This window comes from Heterocephalus glaber, unplaced genomic scaffold, assembly GCF_053883595.1.
Source record: "Heterocephalus glaber isolate CG9 unplaced genomic scaffold, H.glaber_assembly_v1.0 deba00000122, whole genome shotgun sequence".
NCBI classification, from domain to species: Eukaryota; Metazoa; Chordata; class Mammalia; order Rodentia; family Bathyergidae; genus Heterocephalus; species Heterocephalus glaber.
The window spans coordinates 81,290,123-81,310,644 of NW_028258138.1; the positions used below are offsets into that span (position 1 = coordinate 81,290,123).

The following is a 20,522-nucleotide window of genomic DNA, read 5'->3' on the forward strand; positions in this document are numbered from 1 at the left end:
TAGAACCTTTAAATGGGGAACTTCAAATCTTACAAATGTTTGTTTTACTTAAAATAAGTAACCTGGAAGGGGAGAGAGAAGGAAGGGAAAGGGGATTTTAAAAAGAGAATTGAAGAAAAAATGGAAATAGAGTTTCTTCAAATGGGACGGGGATCAGCAGTTGGAGGGAGGAAGACGGGGACAAGAGAATTAAAATGTGTTATGTTCATGTACCAATTCCCCATACATGCAGTCAGTTATGTACTGCATACATGGACCAAATAAAGCTACAGAAATAAGTAACATGGGTGCAGTGTTTAAAGATGCAGGTTTAACTAAAAAGTAAACATTCAATAAATGTATTTTCTTGAATCTAGGTAACCCTAAACATTTTCAGCTATTCATGCAATAAATACATCTTGAGTATCTTGTGCAAGGGAACAAGTAAAAAAAGAGAAAAAGAAGAATGAGAGTATTATAAAACAGAACTGCAAAACTTTTGCCAAAAACATAAAATATGGATATAATCGTGGCTTTTATTAATATTTTAGACAAAGTGCACTCAATTTTCTACACTTACATAACAGTACATATAGGTGTATAAACGCATAGCTCTATAGCTGCATATAAGTTTAGTTCACAAGTTACACTCCACAAATCTAACTTCCAGTGCTTGCTACAATAGTATTTACAGTAAAGACATATGGAAATAATTTAGAAAATCTACTAACAGAAGAATTTACTAATGAAACTAATGAATTTTGCAGAAATGCTTTGAAATATTTCCATCACTTAGAAACAAAGAAATGGGAAGTTTCACAAGGCACATCCTTAATTAAAGGGAAAGGAAAAAGTAAAGAAAGGGGCAACTTGCACAAGCAATACAGCCCGGGGACTGGGGTAATGGACTTCTGTGCTAGAGCATCCGGACTGGATGTGCCTCTTGCAAGCCCTTTGAAGGAAAGTTTTCTTAGTGTCCTGTGATTTTCTGATTTGTAAAATGAATGTCAAAATAGCACTTACCTGAGAAGCTGTTGTAAGGGTCAGATGAGCCATTAGATGGGAAACAATTATAATTCCTGATGCAAAGTCAACTTTCAGATAGTGCTTATTTATTTCCATATAAAATGACCTAATTTATGTTAAAATCCAGAGAGCAGAATATAAACCTACTGGATTTATATGAACGTGGATGTGGAAGCAAAGCACACAGAAAAAGACCTACGCACCCGGGCCAATGTGATTTGGGGATAACTTGGGGCCATAACCGGGCTGCTTCTTATTTCTGAGATTAAACATTAACAAGTCTGATCTGCCCCTTATGCATAACACTACCCAGCTGTGCAGGAGGATGGCGTAGCTTCATCCATGGAGCTATTGACATGGAGACAGGTTCATGCACACACCAGTGAGTGGGGACAAGCAGATCAAGATGGCATTAGCTGTGCTAACTGAAGTTAATTGTGTACCACTGTGTGGTTTTATCAGCATGTGGAATGATATGGTAAAAAACTAAACTGATTAGCTGACCTCCACTTTCTTCTTTTTCATATATATTTAGATTAGCACTCTTTGTCAGCCGCATACATCACACTATTTAAAGAGGACAGTATAAAAGCTACTTCCTGGTGTAAAAGCAAAGTAACAGCTAACCACACGCATGCAGTACCGTGTGTGGAGATGCGTGCTGCGAGCTCACCGAGGGCCGCTGGGGAGTGGGAGGAATTGGCAGGGCTGCTGCTGTACTCACCCCCCAAATGCCTGGAGTGCAGAGAGTCCTGGGGCCACTGAGCCGTTGCCACTTACTATCCGAGCCTTAAATGAAGAACAAGAACAGAACAACAGGTTTTAGGCTGCCACAGCTGCAGGGAGGTGATCGGGGCACGGTCCAACTCACCACACACGTAACACCTAGGATGACAGATGCTAAGCAGGGTCAGCTCCAAGTCAAAGCTGTGGTTTGTGAGTGGAGGTTTTGAAATTAGCTGTCAGCATTGGCACAAAAGCACTGGCACAGTCTGGGAAAAGACATCGTATTGAAATGCTGTTTGCCCTTCAGACTTGGTATATGTGCGGGGAGGACATGAATCAGTCAGGAAGGCCATGACTTAGCCAGACTTGGGAACAGATGCTGCGTTTGACAGTAGCGGACCCCTGGTAGGCTAGTGTAAGCTAACGTAAGCGCGGCTGCGAGGTGTGGCCTAGTCAGAATGCAGCGTAGTGGGGGCACACTCATGGGAACTAAAGGATGGAAAGGCAGGATAACATGCACATCTCACAGCTAAAACAGAGAAACCAAAACAGATCTAATGTGTCACAAACAAACAGGTACAAAAGACAAGGTCCCTCCGGAGGCAAGAAAAAGTATGATTTAAAACCTTTTCATCCACAGAACTGCTATCTGAAAGAGAATCAGGAGAAGGGATAATGTTAGATGGAGTGCTTTGCAAGGGATCATTTAAACGTATACATGAACACAGTGTTACACTGTCATATTGTTAAAAACCACAAACACTTTCAAGGCTGAACCCCAAGGGAACAGGGATGCTTGGGCCTCATAATTTAAAGAGCTGGAAAATGTGATCCAGTACTTGAAAAGTAGACAAAGGTGATTTCTAGATCTAACAAGAGTAAATGAATCACAGTGGAAGAATCAGAACTCCTGAGCTCTGCGGGCTCTGGCATTCACCATGCTTCTCTAGCAAGGGTGTCAACCTGTGGCCCCCTTTCTTATGTTTTTTAGATATTGTAACACACACAAAAATAAAGGCAGTTTTGTGTCTCAGATACATTAACAGCCACACCACGTGCTCTGTATGTAGCCCCACACAATCCTTCTTCACTCAGTGAGGCCCAGGTGAGCTGTACGGTTGGACACGCCCGTGCCGAGACACAATTCCCACACAGATCTCAAATACTTCACCTCCCAACACTGGCAAGAAATCAGCTCAGCCAGTATTTACAATGGTAAAACTGATGATTACATAAATTAACCAATCATATTATTAATTATATATTAATATTTTATATTATATAAATTATATAAACTTTATGTAGTACATATTAATTATATATTGATTATATATTAATTATATTATAATTAATTATATAAGTGATGATTATATAAATTAATTTTATTGAAGAATTATGTATGGTTTCTCATATCATAATATTTAAGAGCTAAATATTAATGAAAGTGATTCCATCTTAAAACTAAGTCTAATGTTGCTTTAGGTGACTTGATTAACTCACAAAGCTGGTAAACGGCAGAGGTGAGGTGCAAATTGGGGCTCCGAGCCTCCGTATCATGCTTTGTATTTACTTTTCTGTCTTGCAGTACTGAGGCTCAAGCCCAGAGCCTCACGCCTCCCAGGAAAGCACTCCACCACTGGGCTACCTCCTCAGTCCTGTTTAGTGTTTTAAGATCCAGTGTTTTAGGTGAACTGCATAAAACAGCAAGTGCGGGCTGGACCACCGTCTTGCAGTGAGTTTTAAGATAAATTCACAGGGCCAATATTGTTCAGCTCCAACTGCTCGTGGACCCAACAAACAGACACCAGGCTACTGTGTGGCTGCAGTTACCAGTGTTGTTGTGCAATTTTGAAACTCAGGTTAAATCTGCTGGGTCATGAGGACGAAGTACATTTTGATCTCACGCAAGATTACTGCTCTTAAGCATACTCAACTTTGCCTCTCAGCATAAAGCTGCAAGGGCATCGCTGTGGACAACACATTGGCAGGACACCAGAGGTGGGCTCACCTTGGAGTTCAGGCCAACCTCCTTTTTATACAGATAGATTCAGAAAGTAATTCACCCAAGGTCATGTAGCTCGAGGATGACCCTTACTGATGAAAATGTGAAGTATGTTAGTTTTCTCCATTCATAAAATAAAGCTTAGTTATCATTACTAATATTTTTCTGTAGATTTTACAATATCTCAGGGTCATAGCTTCAAATATTAAAAATGGCACATACAAAGTAATAAAGTTGAATCTTACTTTTGGGCATAAATATTTAAACTTCATCTAGCAAAGACAAATTTAACACTTCAATTGGTCAGAAAATATGCAGCTAAACTTCAATAGGTTTCAAAAAATCATTTTATAAAATTTCAAGCCTTATAAATAATTAAAATAGGATTGGAATGGGTTTTCCTTAAGTTTACTATAATGAAAACAATCTTACATTCAGAGTCATCAACTTACGTGTGAAATAATAGTACATTCCCATCATCAAGACAAAACAAAACTCTCAGCTACCATCATTTAAAATTATTCCTGGAAATTCTGGACAATATTTTAAACATGAACAAAAGTAAACAATGTAAATGTTAGAAACCAGGCTATAAAATTTTGCTATTACTTTCAGGAATTATAATTTTATATTCAGAAAACAAAACAAAATCATCTGAAATTATAAGAATTAATAAAAGAGTTAACAAAGCAACAATCTAGTCAATATATAAACAAAATAATGATAATAAAAATGAAGTCATTTCCTGCATATTAACAATAACTAGTTTGGAAAATAATGAGATTAAAATCTGACTGCATTCAGTGTTTGAATGGTAATTTGCATTCCTTGTTTCCCTTTGATGTCTGTCACCTACCTCTAATAACAGTGGGCTCAGGAAGAGGCCAGCAGCTACTATGCAGGTGCTAACCTGGGTGACTCACCACTTCATCCATCCATCCATCCATCCATTCATTCATTCATATTTATTATCAGTGACTCCTAAGTATTCACTTTCCCTTCTTTCTTACTTCCTTGAAACATTCTCTCTCAGACTTTCTAAAATACAGATAGAATGGATGAGTCACTCCCCTCTGAGTGAAAAGAAGACTGCGTGGCCCAGAGAACAGTGGCCCCTGCCTCACCACCCCTTTGTCTTAACCCTCAGGCAGGTTCGAATTCCTGCAGCCCTGGCTCTACTGTGCTCCTTGAAGTCTATGTGCCTTTGTATTCACTCTTCCTTCCTCTAAAAAATTTGTTCCTCTTTGCGCACCTAGCTTGCTGCCTATCACCTCCATAGTGCACCCGAACCCCAACATGCTTTCCCAGGAGCTTGTCGTGCATCCAGGACTCCTGGCACTGAAATCCAGCCCTGCACACCAGGCTTCCCTCTCTGCCAAGCCCAGCCTGGGGCAGTTTCCTGTCTGTGACCCTCCTTTGATCCGAACCCCCCCACATTAGCGGGTCCTTAATCTCATTTTCCCAGCCCCTACAACATTGCTGAAAATACAGTAGATGACCAATGAGTGTTTTGTGAATGTGGAATAAACAAGCAATAAACTAATATCACTCTATGCAAATATCTAAAATGTGAATAAAAGAAAATATGATTTCATCTTCCTAAGAGGGAGGGTAGATTATTATACAATAGGTTTAATAGGCAAATTCTAATGGCAGTTTTCTGTAACTGGAAATAATGCTAATTTTAAGTACAACTGCATTAGTATACGAATGAAAATATCTAAGACTTTTTAAAGAGAGCATTAAAAAGACTGTCTATAAATTATTAAAAATCTATGATACCTAAAACAGTATGATCCTGGCAAAATAATAGACAAGATGAGTGAAATATAAATAAAACTAGTATACCCTCATACTTAAGAACTCAATGGCTAGGAAAAGATGTTTCTGTCACAACCAGTGTCAGCGAATGGTGCTTGGCAGTGAGGTAATCATCTGGCGTATTTATTTCTGTTCTCAAATATGCCAAAGTTCCACACATATTGAAGAGTTACATGGAAAGCGACTAAACAAAGAAAAGTCAAGTAAGAGAGAAAGAGATATTCACTAAAACTATGGAGTGAGAAAAGGTGCAAATTTAGAAATGTTACATAATTCACAAACCAAAAGGTAATGATGGTAATTACGTGTGAAAAGTTTCCAATGTATTAAAACTATCTAGTCATGATTGCAAAATTAAACAAAGAATAGAAGGGGATATTCATTTTCATGGTGCTAAAAACAATCCCAAAGCTTTGGAGGATAGCATAACTCACACTATTATGCACAGATATGAGAGTCAGAATCGTAACAAAAGTTTTAAAACACTTTTAGAGATGTCTTGACAAGGAAATTTTAATTTTGAACACTGACACTAAGGAAGTTCTATTGTAGGCTGAATTGTTTCCACTCACAATTCTTTTGTGTATGTCCTGAACACTGATGCCTCAGAATGTGGCCTTGTTTGGAAACTGGGTCTTTACAGATGCAATTGATTAAAACAAAGTAATGTTAGTGGACAGGGCACCCCTCATCTGAGGCAATTGCGCTCTTGTCGAAAGGGAAGTGTGAAGACAGATGCCACACCAAAGAGCATCATGAGATGCTAGGAGTTGTGAGGCCACAAACCCAGCTATCCCAGGACGGACCCTTCTGTTGCATGGAGAGGGAACTTCACCCCAAGCTGACTGGGACTTCTGGCTTCAGGACTCTGACCAAGTACATTGTGGTTCTGTGCGAGGATATCCTTGGCAAACCAATGTAATTTTAAATATGAAAGAATAATGCAGTCCAATGACCAGCACTGCTTCACTCCTTACAACATCCTATACTTGAGCACATATCATCCTATACTTGAGCACATATGCTCAAGTATAGGATACAGGTTAAAAATCATGTGTTATTACCTTGATACAAGCGTATGTGAATGGGAAGATCAATGCATTTACAGGCTGTATACAAACATATGAAATATTTACAGTACCTAAAATAAAACTCAGGAAGTATCATGTTTATAGTATACTAAAAGCTATATAAATCAAAAGCATTCATAGAGAAAAGCTTGAACATCATCCAGACTTTTAATAATCATTCACCTTCAGTAATAGGACAAAATATTCTAATGGATTTTTAAATTTTCCAAGCTTCTTTTATTTAGCAATAATATCATGTTATACAAGTGTAAAAATGACACAATATTCTCTCCAAGAGCAACAGAATACATATTCTTCTCAAGTGTATATAGAACGTTCTCTAAGACAGATATCAGGTCACAGAGAAAACATTAACAAATTTAATGATTGAAATCATATCAAATCTTTTATGAACACAATGTATGAAATGAAATCATTAACAGGAAGAAATTTTGAAAACAGAAAATGTATGAAAACTAAACACACACTTGAACCACCAATAGGTCAAAGAACTCAAAAGGCAAATAAAAATTATCATGAGACAGACAAAAGAGAAGGATCACATGTCGAAACTTACAGAATACAGCAAGAGCAGTTCTAAGAGGCAAACTCATAGTGATAAATATCTACATTAAGAAAAATGGAAGATCACAAATAAACAATCCAGTGGTACACTCCAAAGAACTAGAAAAATAAAAAGAACTAAGCCCAAAGTTAGGGGAAGGAAGGAAATAATATGGATGAGAGCAGAAATATATGAAGTAGGGCCAGGGATTTAGCTCAGTGGTTCCGCCACCTGTCTTGCAAGCACAAGGACCCAAGTTAGATCCCCAGTACCAAAAAAATAAAATAAAATAAAAATGAGAAATATATGAAGTAGAGACTACAAAAAATAGAAAAGAGAGACAAAACATAAAGTTGATTCTTTGAAAAGATTAAACAAAATTCAAAAATATTTAGCTAGATAGATCAATCTACAGAAAACAAGAAAGAGGCCTCAAATAAATAAAATTCTAAATACAGTGGACCCTTGACTTATGAACTCAATTGGTTCCTCAGGGCTGGTTGTAACTAAGTAGTACAGGTGAGGTTTGGATGTTTACCTGGATATACACTATAGATAACAAGAGGCAGATGAACCTCCCATTAACCTAATTAACCTAAGTTGTTCACATGTCAGGCCAGTTGTAACTTGAGGGTCCACCATAAAAGAGGAGCCATTACAACTGATCCCATGAAAATAGAAAGGATCACACAGAATTCTATGAACAATTATATGCTGACAAAGTGTAAAACCTAGAAAAATTAATAAATTAAGAGGATCATACATTCTATGATGACCACAAATAGGAACAAACCAATAATAAGCAAAAATACTGAATAATAAAAAAGCCTCACAAAACAGAAAAATCACAGGATATGATGGCTTCTTAGGGGAATTCTAGCAAGCACTATAAAAACACCAATTTTTTGCAAACTTTTTCAAAAAATTGAAGAGAAGGAACATCTCCAACCTCATATTACAAGGACAGCATTCTCCTCATGACAAAACCAGACTTTGAAAATTTAAGAAAATTATAGGGCTATATCTCTGATTAATTTAGACATGAAAAACAATGGTGACAATAAAATACATGCAAATCAAGCTCAATACAATGCCGCACACAAGGACCAAGTGTTAATCCCTGGGATGCAAGGATGGTTCAACATATACAAATCAATAAAAGTAATGCATACCAAAATGAAAGGCAAATACATCTAAACAAAAGCCAAAACATACTGCCCCTGGCCTTCCAAAGGCTCATGCACATCTCTTTATGCACTTAGTCCATCTCTAGGAGTTGCCAAAGTCCTAACAGTTTCCACATTGCTGAAAAGACCAAGTCTGAAATCTCCTTTGAGATTTAAGACAAACTCTTAGCTGTGAGCCCCTGTACAAATGAAAAGAAAGTTAAACACTTCCGACATTCAATGTCACAAGATAGATATTTCCATTCCAAAGGTTAAAAACAGGGGGATAGCAAGAAATGGAAAAAAACCAAGACCAAACTCCAGCAGGGCAAACATTAAATCCCATAGTTCCACTTCCAGTATCACCAGGAATCTGTGGCAAGTTGTGAACTCCAAAGGGCTTGGGTGGCTCTGCTCCTTTGGCACTGCCAGTGGTTGTAGCTCCCATGGCTTTGTGCAGAGTCTAACAGCCAACATAGTCCTTCTTCACAGAAGAAAACTCCTGAGCTTGGTCTTTACCTGCAGAATTTCTATCAACATTCTGATCTTCTAAGCTCTGACCAGAGTCTTCCATCAAGTACAGCTATAGCCACAGGCAGTACAGCTCTATGTTTTCAGCCAGCATCTCCAAACCTTTCCTAACTCCTCCCCTCCCCAAAAGCCAGCTTCAAAGGCTCCTAAACCACATGGTCAGGTACAATCACAGCAATAACCCCACTTCTGGTACCAAATTCTGTCTTAGTTACTTTTCTCATTGCTGAGACAAAATACTCAACACCCAAAGTTAAAGGAGGAATGGTTGACTTGGCTCACAGTTTGTAGAGGTTTCAGGTCATAGTTGGCTGGCTCCAAAGCAGGGTAGCATAGCAGAGGGGCATCACAGAGGAGAAACAGCTCATTGTGGGCAGAAGACAGAAGGCAGAAGGGACCAAGCTACAAGCAACAGGCCTCTTTCTGTCCCTTTTATCTTATCCAGGCTACCACCACTCACACCCTAATCCTAGCTTCCTTAAACCTAGCATTGCACCACAAATCAATTCCAGTGTCACACATTCTAGATCCCACCGCTTCTAAAGAGCCCCACCTATGACCACATAAAACTTCGGCAGGACATCTAGACACAGCCATGAGATACATCCAGCAGACATTATCTAAGTGAGACAAGCAAACAAGCCAGACAGAGATATCCAAGGTGAGGAACACAGGTCCAGAGCCCTCCCCTGCTCTCCAGAGAAGGAGCACCACTATGTGTACAGAGCTTCCTCTCCAGGGGAGACTGTGGATGGAGACAGCTATCACCGGAACTCAAGTCATAGCCCATATCTTCTCAGATAGGAATGGAGGAAAACTAGAGGACAACAGCAATAAAAACTGAGGAAATGGTACTGAATTAGGTGGAATAGACTTCACACATATGAACACACAAGGGGTCTGTGAAGAAATTAAAAGGGGAATTTATGAATTTTTTTTAAAAAGCATGTAAATGAAATCCTGACATAGTGAAACTTGAGATTCAGCAAAAGCAGTCTTAAGAGGAAATGAAAGATTTCAAATAAATGCATCTCAAGTATTTAGCAAAACATGGAAAGAAATTAAGACTCCAAATTATCATAAAGAAAAAAATAACAAAGAGCAAAGCAGAAACAAGTGAAATAGAGAATGAAAAATGAAAAAGAGCAGAGTCAAAGAAAATCAAAATGAACAAACCTTTAGCTAAAGTGGCCAGGTAAAAAGACAGAATTCTCACATAACTAGAACTATAAGTGAAAAAAATGTTATACCCACTGCCACAGAAATACAAAGGATAATTAGGGATGATTATAAAACTATATGATAAGAAATTGAAATCTTAGAAGAAGTGGACAAATTTCTGGATCAGACCTGCCCAAATCAATAACTAATTTGCTGAGAAATCATAAAAGCAATCCCACTCACAATAGCTACAAAAAATATAAAATGCCTAGAAGTAAACTTATCCAAGAAAGGGAAAGACTTCTACAGTGAAAACTATAACACACGGAAGAAAGAAATTGAAGAAAATTGTGGAAAGAGCACCCATGTTTGTGGATTGAAGGATATTATGCAAATGTCATTCTACCCAAAGGGATCTCCAGAGTCAATGGAATCTCCATCACTGTACTGAAGACTTTCTTCACAGAATTGGAGAAAATAATACTGAAATTCACATGGAAGCTCAAAGGTCCCTGAATGGCCACAGCAATCCTGGGCAGAAAGAACAAATCTGAAGGCATGATAACACAGCGCAGTGCCTGATTCTGATGTACCACAGAGGGCCAGTGGCCATCACAGCATGGTATTGGCCTTAAAAACAGAGGCATAGATGAATGGACCAGAAGAGAGATCTGGAAACAAACCACACAGCCACAGCATACAGGTTCTCAACACGACCGCCAAATGGTACAGGCAGAAATGGCAGCTTACTTGGTAAATGCTGCTGGGAGACTGGACACCTACACACCGCAGACCAGAACTAGACTCCTAATTCCACCCTTAAACATTTCAAGTTTGGTCAAAGTCCTCAATGTAGAACGAGAAGCTATGAAACTACTAGAAAAAATGCAGGGGAAATTCCTCAGGACATTGGTAGAAGTTATGACTGTCTCAGTAGGTCTCCAAGAGAAGTGGAAAGAAAGCAAAAACTGACAGCTGGGATTACAGAAAGTGAAAATGTTTTTGTACAGCAAAGGAAACAACCACCACAATGGACAGATAACCTAAAGAGTAGGAGACAATGTTTGTCAACTATTCACTTAACAGAGTTCATAACCAGAACACATAAGAACAGAAGAAAAAAATGTAGCAAAGCCTGAGTAATCTAACTTTTTAAAACTGGGCATATGACCTGAATGCAAATTTCTCAAAAGGAGAAATACAAAGGCCTTCCCTTCCTTTCCTATCAGCCCACCCACCTCAGGGCCATTCTGCAGCCCTGTGCTCCTGTCAGGAATGATAGGAAACTGTGCCTCCACCTACTTTACATTTTTCAATCCTATAAATCCTATAAATGGGATTAAATTGGGCTTCCACTGCGTATGCATTTTTAATATATCAGAATTCCATAAATTATTCAAAGCTTTAGAATCGAATAAAATATTTACTACATGGCCAGCATAATCTATGCAGCCGTGCTGCCAGGAGTCTCCGAGCTGGAATCCCAAGTGCATGGAATCCCGACACCAGAGGCTCCTTTGGGCCTCAGGGCTTGGAGGGCGCTGCCAAATCCCCAGAGCAGCTCTGTACCACTGCTGGCACTCAGGCCTGTGACCTTGCTTTGGTTCCTACAGTGAACCTTCACTACAGCAAGGAGTACAGTACGTATTCACCACCACCACCACCAAAACTAAATAGTTGGAGGTAGCGCCCAATCTGTACATCTTGGATATACATATGGAAATATACATATTTGCAATCTCTAAGATAAAGATGCTGTGTTCCCTCTCTTGATATTTTATCCTATTAGACTTTCAAAAGAAATGTGGAGTGAGGAGAATTCTAAGTTTATAAATAAACAATTTGATTTCTGTCTAGTTTAAAAATACCCTTAAAGTCCTAAAATGTTGACCTAAATGTAAAACAGTGACTGCTGGAGGCAGGAAGGGTGTGGAGGACCCCACAGATTCCCCATGATGACCCTGTCCACTGTCGTCTGCCTCATCTGCCATCACATCCAAAAGACTCCACTTTCAGATCTGTGCAGCGCCCCGGGGGTCATGGCTCGGGAGCTGAGGAGACTGCACAGAACCTGAGGGTTGCTGGCCACCGGCAGCGTGCTGCAGTCCTCGAGCAGCTCGCCTGCCCTTGTGTTCAGACTGCACCTGTCCTATGAGGGTCGCTGCCCTGGGGATGGGCCATGCCTCTCTCAGTCCTGGGTGACCGGGGGCGCCCAGTGGGAGTCACTCTGGGATTGGGATGCCTCCCTGGCACTGATGCTCAGTGGTGACTGGGTCAGGAGACCTGAAGAGCTGAGTCACTGACCACACCACCGGGCAGGACACGTGAGGGTGGAAGGGTGCTCAAGAGCTCAGGCATCCTGAGTTTCCCGCCCCAGGAGATGCTGGGCTCGGGCTGGACCAAGCACGGAGACAAGCACGACTGGGTGCTCAGCAGACAGGCAAAGGAATCCCTGGTGGAGGGAGAGATGGGAAAGGCACTGAAACGGGAAGGCGGTAGCGTTTGGAAAGCGACGGACGGTGGCGATAAAGGAGTGTAAGAAACAGGACTCGAGACACAAGCTTCTCTCTGCCCTACTAAGAAATGTACATCATACCTTAATCGGTACGTGGCTCAATCGCAGATTGTGTTCAAGCAGGAGAATCACATACGTTGTGATTTTACCTTCTGTTCTCAAAAGTCCCTTTCAGTCAGAATCAGGTGAATGGGCACTGTGCCCCTGGCCCACACACACCACAGCCGCCTGAGGACACATGGGTGTGACAGCACACATCCGCACCACAGCCCCTACCTAAAAGCACAGCCATGGTCGCCCCAGCACGCCAAGGAAGCAGCCGCTCATCACCGACAGTGAGCACAGAAAAAGTCCAACTGCTTGAGGGGTGTCAGGACACTTCACTCACTCACAGTCTGCCAAGGCCTCAGCAGTGGTGCCTGCTGCACTACGGACTAACAGGGTCTGTACACACGGAAGGGGGGACAACCATGCGGGTCATCTGAACCGAGCAGGAAAAGAGCAGTCTGCCCATGAAGCCCAAAGGCATAAGATCAGAATCATCAGTGGGACAGAAAAGCAGCAGGTAAACTACACACACCTCTAGAGACATATATGAAAACCTCCTACACACAGCAGTAGGAAACTAAGCCTGTGCCAAATAAGGGCACAGGCTCAGAATTTACGCCAAACTGAAATGCATTTCTTCCTTCCACCTAAATACTACTGAGAGGGATGATACATTGGGCTGCAAAGACACCTCAACATACTCCAGAGAAGTGAGATCAAAAGGAGGAATTAAATAAGACGGCAGTGAGGCATGCACCTGTCATCCCAGCCCTTAGGAGGCAGAGGCAGGAGGGTGCAAGTCCTAGCCTGGGCAGCTTAGTGACTTAGCAAGCCCCTGATCAAATATTTAATGAATAAATAAATAACTAGGACTGGGGGGGTGTTGCTCAGTGTGAAGGCTCTGGTCCATTCCTCAGAACAGAAATCAAAACAAAGAAGAGGAGGAGGGAGGGGAGGACTATTCAGCAATGAATTACAGTTAAAAACCAGTATTTGGAAACGTACTACCATTCCTTACTACAATCTATAGAGAAAAATCACAATGGATATGGTTAAATATTTATGACTGACATAATTAAATATACACAAACATATCACATATACACATGTACTGCTGGGACAAATCTAAGGTACTGGAAGTAAGCCTTATGTTAAGAGTGTGGCCTTAAACTGTATCTCAAAGATGATAAGCCCTAAAATAGATGAGGTTAAAATGCAGCTCAAGAAGCTACGAACCAGACTCACCATAAACCCAAAGAAAATGAAAATTAGGATAGTAAAGGCAGAAAATAATTATATAAAATTGATATGGAAAATGATATGAATAAAGACTGATTCTTTCAAACTTTAGTAAAAGTACAAATTTTTAGTAAGATTATGAAGATAGAATGTACCTATGAATGATGATTTTAAAAGGGATATAATTAAAGATGTAATGGGGATTTTGAAAAGTTCTAACATTTATCATAATGCTGAAAGTTAAAGAAATGGATAATTTTCTAAGACCATTAAATGACCAAAATTTAAATTTTCTAAAAGATCTATTTCCAAGATTTACTCATAAATAATAGAAAGACTAAGCAAAACCAATAATCACTTAAGAAGTATAATCAGCAGGATAATCTCAAGAAAAAAATAGGTAAGTTTAAAAAATTAATTATATCAAGTCTATACAAAATAGATAATTTCAATGCCATACACACTAAGTACAGAAATGGAACGGGCATAGAATAGAAATAGAAAGAATGCACCTGACTAATTTCCTAAGCTTGACACAGAATCAGGGTAAAGTTATATCTCATTATCACAGATGAGCAGAATTCTGAGTACAGTTCTTGCAATTAGCTCAGCTCTGTGTGCCCACATTTAGACAGCTGCATTTTCTCAGAAATAAAATAGTACTTTAACTATATAAAATCTAATAGGGAAACTTCACATTCCAGGAAAAGTGGATATACCTAATTTTCCTATAATTGTCACTAAATGCAACTTAAAAACCTGGACATTTTATATGAAGCAAAGATAAGAAATTCTGAAAATTAGAGAGAAGAATGCAGATTAGCCAGAGAGCTTGGGATTCCAAGCCTAAACTTCCATCCTATAAAAGCAATTCCGAAGCACCTTCTCTGCCCCACTGGATGGTGGTAGAGAGGCCTAGCCTGGGACTTTCCCCCTGACTGGTAGTGCTGAGGTTGAGGTCAGCCTACACAGCAGGGGTGATTTCCTGGGAAGCAGGAATCAGGTCTTCTTCTCCTCCCAGGAAGTCGGCATAGGCAGAGCCACAGCTCCTGGCTTCGTACTGCAGGGTGAGAAGCCCCCTTGGATGGCAGTGGAGCCTGGGCCTGCAGCACTACCTGCCCCCACCCCCGGGTCAACCCAGGCTGGTGTCAGCCAGGACCTGCTCAAGTGCAGGATTTCAGTACGATCCGGAATCTGAAACACAACTCAGAATGCCCAGGCACCAATAAAAAAAAAATTACTCTTTCTGCCAGGAAACAGGAAGATTATAAAATAGGAAAACATCATTCACTGAAGTTGATACAACCGTGCAGATGTTAGAATTCTCTGACTTCGAAGAACTAATATTAATTATTGCAACAAACAGTAAATGGTAAATGTCTGTAAAAACAAATAGTGAGTCTTAGTAAAGAAGTAGGAAGTCTGACCAAAGAAATTAAAGATGCAAAAGAAAAATTTTAGAACTAAAAAATTCAAGAACTGAAATAAAATACTAGATAGATGGGCTCAAAAGACTACAAGAAAATGATAGAAAAATTGGTAAACTTGAGGATGGAGCAGTAGATATTGCATAATCTGAACCATGGATTAAAGAAACAATGAAGAGCTTCATGGACATGGGATTTAAGCAATTTTAATGTTTATGACATTACAGTCCCGGAAGGACAACAGAAAGAAGAGACTGAGAAATTATTCAATAAAAATGGCCGGAAACCCCCATTATTAGGTGCCCTCAAATTTGAGCTTTACACCGTTCATTACGAAATGCAACACTCCTTTGATCCTAGGATGGGCTCCCATGCAATTTTGAGTTTTCCTGGCTTTCCATTTGCTCAAAGTACCCCAATATTTGATGACAGGGCTCTAGAATCCTCCAGTGAGGATTCAGAGGGTAAGGAAGGGTCCCAGCAAGGAGGGCTCAGCATCTCGTCCCGCTGGCTTAGGTGGGGGCACTATGGTACAAGTTGCCTTGAAACTGGGGTTCCAAATAGGAGTTTGCTTACAGTAACAGTACCTCTCTTCGAAAGAGGACATAACCACTGGGCACAGGCATTACTGTGCTTCATAAGGAAACAAAAGTGAAGTCAGTCACTTTCTAAGGAGGTCACACATGTCTTGTATGCCTGACTCGTCCGGACTTTACAGGAGAATTCTCAGCGTTATAGGAGGCTGTTTCCATAACACAGGAGCCTTTGGGGTCCGGTCCATCTGGTGAGACCATGCTGCGGGGGAGGTTCCTCCAGTTCAGCTACCACGAAAGCACAGTTATGTTTATTCACTGACAGCAATTCCAGTGTGAAGTCAGTCGGGGAGGAAGGTGAGGTGGCATCTCCTGCCTCACGTTTTTACTGGGCATCACTAAGAGGCGGACCAGTGGACCCACCATGGATTGGTCTGGGCTTCGCTTTCCAGGGCTTTAACCTGCTGCAGCCTTGCTCAGAGAGAGCTCACAGGAAGCACAGTGACAGGAGGTGCTCAGGAAGAAAGTGCCATGCCCTGCACCTGCAGCAGGAAGGACACTGCCAGCAGCTCCACGCCGGCTCCCCGGTCAGCCTGGTGACCACCAGAGGCATCATTCACTGGCTAATCCTAGGCTCTGTTCAGGAAATCACTGAAAAGCAGAGGGCCCTACCTTAGTCCCCATAGCTGGCAAGGAAGAAAATCTCAGGTGCCAGCTCTAATCTCTCCTCCAGGTTCTGGCTTAAAGGTCCAGAAAACTAACGTTCATCAATTGTCACAAAAAGATGTGACATGGCTGGAGCTATATCATGTTCAAATTACATGTAATCATATTTTCCCTAATGAACGGAAGCCTCCTTTCATCATTTTAAACCAATTATCAAGGAAAGTTTTGCTTTATCCCTGCAGTGTCTTCCCTCTGGGTCTTCTAGACACAGCCATCTCACCTCTGAGGTTATCTGAGGGACAAGGACTTTGATTTTACATTCAGAGCTCATTTGACCTAACAAACAATGGTAGCAATATTTTCTTCTTTGAAAACATTGTTTAGCTGCTGTGGAATTTCCCAGGCGAGGTTAGGAAGTGTCAGTTACCATTGATACTTTAAACAGAAGGACCTGCCACGGAAGCTGAGGGTCATGTGGAACACAGCCCCCTTCCTCCTGCAGGTGAGTGTGGCAGACTCTTCCAAGGGATGGCAGGGACTCACTGTGATATCCCACTCCAGCTCCACCACCCACAACCCACGCAGGCTCATCTGGATTCCACCCTCATCAGGGAATGCCGGCCACCTAGTCTGTGAGGTGGGACTATTCTGGATGAAGATTATGAAGCGAAATGTGACTTGTATTAGAAAATAGAGTTTGTAACATACTTACCTCTGGTGGCAGAGGGATTGTTAGGTATATTTTGCTCTCAGGTTTGCAATGCGTTACTTGCAGGCTAAGGCAGCCAGAGAGGACAAATACCTGTAATCCCAAGTAGGACACCTCTGTCTATGCCGGTGCAGAGGGGAGAGGTGAGCAGCTCCCACCCAGGAGCACGTGGGGCTCGAAGGACCCCTTGCTGGCATGAGCCTGAGTGGCCTCATCTGCAGCATTCCCACAGCAGACTCCTGGTTGTCACTAAATCAACCAATGGTGGGAAATTCAGCTGATGTCTTCACCACTGTTTAATCTCTCTCTCCCATTTCCCAAACAAAATACCAGAGATGGAGTGAAAATGCCACGCTACTCCCTAGAGTAGGACAAATACCTTTCTTTGATGGTCACTACAAACTGCAGGCTATAGTTTAAAATAATGTTAAAAAGATTTGCTATAATTTGTAATTTAAACCTACTTCAACATCATTACTCTCATAATAGTTCATTTTTACCTACATTGTTTGTAGACATTATTATTTTTGGTGAAATATACTTTTATTGAAAAGAACTATGGGCATCAAGCCATTATCTCTAAGTACTTGCTATTGTTCCTCCAAAATAGAAGGAAATCCAGATGACCCTTTTATTTTCTTAGAAACCTGAACATTGTTTTCTCTGAAATAGGTTATTTTCCTGTCTTAGAAATTGTGGTCTCGGAATCATAGAAACATCAACCTCTGGCCTCTGCCAAGACAGGCTTTCAGGAACCGTGAAAGTAAATGGCCCCAGTCCCAGTCCTCTGAGAACTCAGCCCCTTTTGGGGGAAGGCTTATTCCAAATGGTCTCCTTGTCTTTCTTGTGCAATCCCAAGTCTTAGAAGTGACTTGGGGAAAGAGCTCATCTGCCCGTGTTTCCTCAGAAGCAGGCAGCAAGCCCTGCCCAGGCCTTGAGGCTGGACACTGAAGCCTGAGAGAAGGCCAGTTTGCCTTCAGTGCTGCTCAGCACCGGCTCCCTGCAGGACACCACTGGCAGCTGCTCCTCAGCACAGCTCAACACCGGCACCTACTTGCTTTGCTGCTCAGCCGGCCTCCCAAGCGGCAGCCTAGGCTTTAAAGGCCCCGTGGATGGCGGGCTCTTGGAGAAGGGAGCTGATTGCCTTCCCTGTATCAGACTCCACTGACTCGGTGGCCGGCACAACGTGGTTCACAGCTCAGAAAGTGTGCAGGGCGTCAGCAATGCAGGGGAGGCACTGGCTTGGTGAAGTCTTCACTGACCGTAGAGTGAAAATTCCTTAAAACAAAAGCACAAGCCCTGCTGATCATAGTCTCCTCCGCTCCCTGGCACTTCACGGGTCCTTACTGTTCTGCTGATTCTACTCAATTGTTGGCATATTAAGAATTAAGGTAAAGGCTCTGGCATAATTGCAATGGGGGATTAACACTGGAAGTAAATAAAACTGTCAAAAATGTTAGTTTCACAGTGGTTGCACCAGTCTGCACTCCCACCAGCAGTGGAGCAGGGTTCCTCTTTCCCCACAGCCCCGCCAGCATTTGTTATTGGTTGATTTCTTGATAGCAGCCATTCTTTCTGGGGTGAGGTGGAATCTCAGTATTGTTTTCATCTGCATCTCTCGAATGACCAGTGATGTTGAATATTTTTTCATGTTTAGTTGCTATTTCTACTTCTTTGTGTGAGAAATGTCTGTTCATTTCAGACATTTTTAGATTGGGTCTTTAAGTTTGGGGGCTCTGATTTTTTCAAGTTCTTTATAGATTCAAGATAGTAGACTTTTGTCTGTGGAACAGCTGGTAAAAATTTTTTCCACATTGTAGGTTGTCTCTTAGCACTGTTGGTGGTTTCTCTTTCAGTGCAGAAGCTTTTTAATAAGATGAGATTCCAGTTGCTGATTCTTTGTGTTAGTTCAAATGCGACTATTGATGGGAGTGTAGACTGGTGCAATCAGTATGGAGATTCCTCAAAAAACTAGGACTAGAGGTCCCATTTGTCCCAGCTATTCCCCTGCTGGGTATCTTCCCAGAATAATTAAAAGAATCACACCACAGTGATATATGTGCACCCATGTTCATAGCAGCACAGTTTGGAAGCAGCCCAATTGCCCATCAATTGGAGACTGGATAAAGAAAATGTGGGGTTTTTAATAAAATGGAGTACTACTCAGCCATAAAGAATGAGCAATTAGAGACATTTATAGCTAAATGGATGCAAGTTGAGGTGATACTCTTAAGTGAAATAAATAGGACACACATGTGTAAATACCGAATAGTTTCTCTAGTGTGAGAAACTGAAAGTGTAAATAAGAACTAAAAGGTATAATAGATAATGTGAAATAGGAATAAAAGGGGCAAAGGGGAAGGGGAAGTGGGAGGGGTAGGGGAAAGGAAAGAAGGGAAAGGAATAAATACGAGAAAAGGAAAAAACGGAAACAAAATCTTTGGAAATAGGGAGGGGTGGAGGGGTTGAAGGGAGGGCAGGGGAATGGGGAAAAATAAGAACCAAGAGAGATTATGTAAAGGTACAAGCTCCCAATGATGAATGTCATCAGACTGTATACTTAAAGTATACCAATAAACTTAATGAATAAAAAAATATGCCAAACAGCACAGTAAGTAGAAAGGAAAGTAATGTTGTCATGGTAACAAATTAAAGCCTACTCTCCTTCCTAACAAAAAATGAAAAAAACTGTTAGTTTCAATTTTCTTTTAGTACTGATACAAATAGGTGTTGTCACAAAGCATTTGTCAGCTTTCTGATATTCTATATAAAAATATATTCAATTTCAATGTGGTCAAATAATCATACTGTACACTTGCATGTGAGACATACTATTTTGGAGATTTTATGCTCTCTATTTTGCATGACCCTTCATCTCCAAAGACAGGGACACAAGAGCAAGAGTCCCTCAGAAGCCAATAATTGCTTCTGAGCACATGCAGTGCGTTTAAGTCCAGAAATACACCCAGAAGAGAACACGCTTTTTCTATCTTGCCTGATTGCCAGCTACCTGTGCTACTCTTGATCTGATCTTTAGATGCAGTGATGGCGAACCTTTTAGAGCTTTCAGTGATAACAAACAGCCGGCTGCGGCATGCCCGCCATAGTTTCCCCACCTGAGCATAGTCTTCCTTGATGTGATCTTTGGGAGATTTCGAGGGCTTTAGGTGGTCACTAGAGTATTTTAAACCCTTGTTTGAATGCATATTCTCTTCCAAATGATTTCAGCATCATCCTTCATAAGGAAAGAAATCACCCTCTGACAAACCCCACCCTCAGGCCTGCTCTGCATAAACATTCCTGCTCCCATCAGCAGGAGTCTCAGAGGCCTGATCATC

The 20,522-nt window shown here is 41.1% G+C and overlaps 1 protein-coding gene across 9 annotated transcripts in view; it reads right to left on the minus strand.

Moving 5' to 3' along the window:
- The window catches only part of Unc13c (unc-13 homolog C), a 456,112-nt gene that overhangs the window by 332,501 nt on the left and 103,089 nt on the right, over positions 1-20,522 (minus strand). For all 9 annotated transcript variants that reach the window (XR_015453493.1, XM_087217356.1, XM_087217351.1 and 6 more), the window contains 2 exons: positions 2,358-2,380; positions 1,730-1,794 (listed from right to left, as the gene is read on the minus strand). Coding sequence is in view for 8 of the 9 variants with exons in the window: in XM_087217356.1 (XP_087073482.1) it covers positions 1,730-1,794; positions 2,358-2,380 (88 nt within the window). In the remaining variant the exon portion in view is untranslated. The remainder of the gene's footprint in view (positions 1-1,729; positions 1,795-2,357; positions 2,381-20,522) is intronic.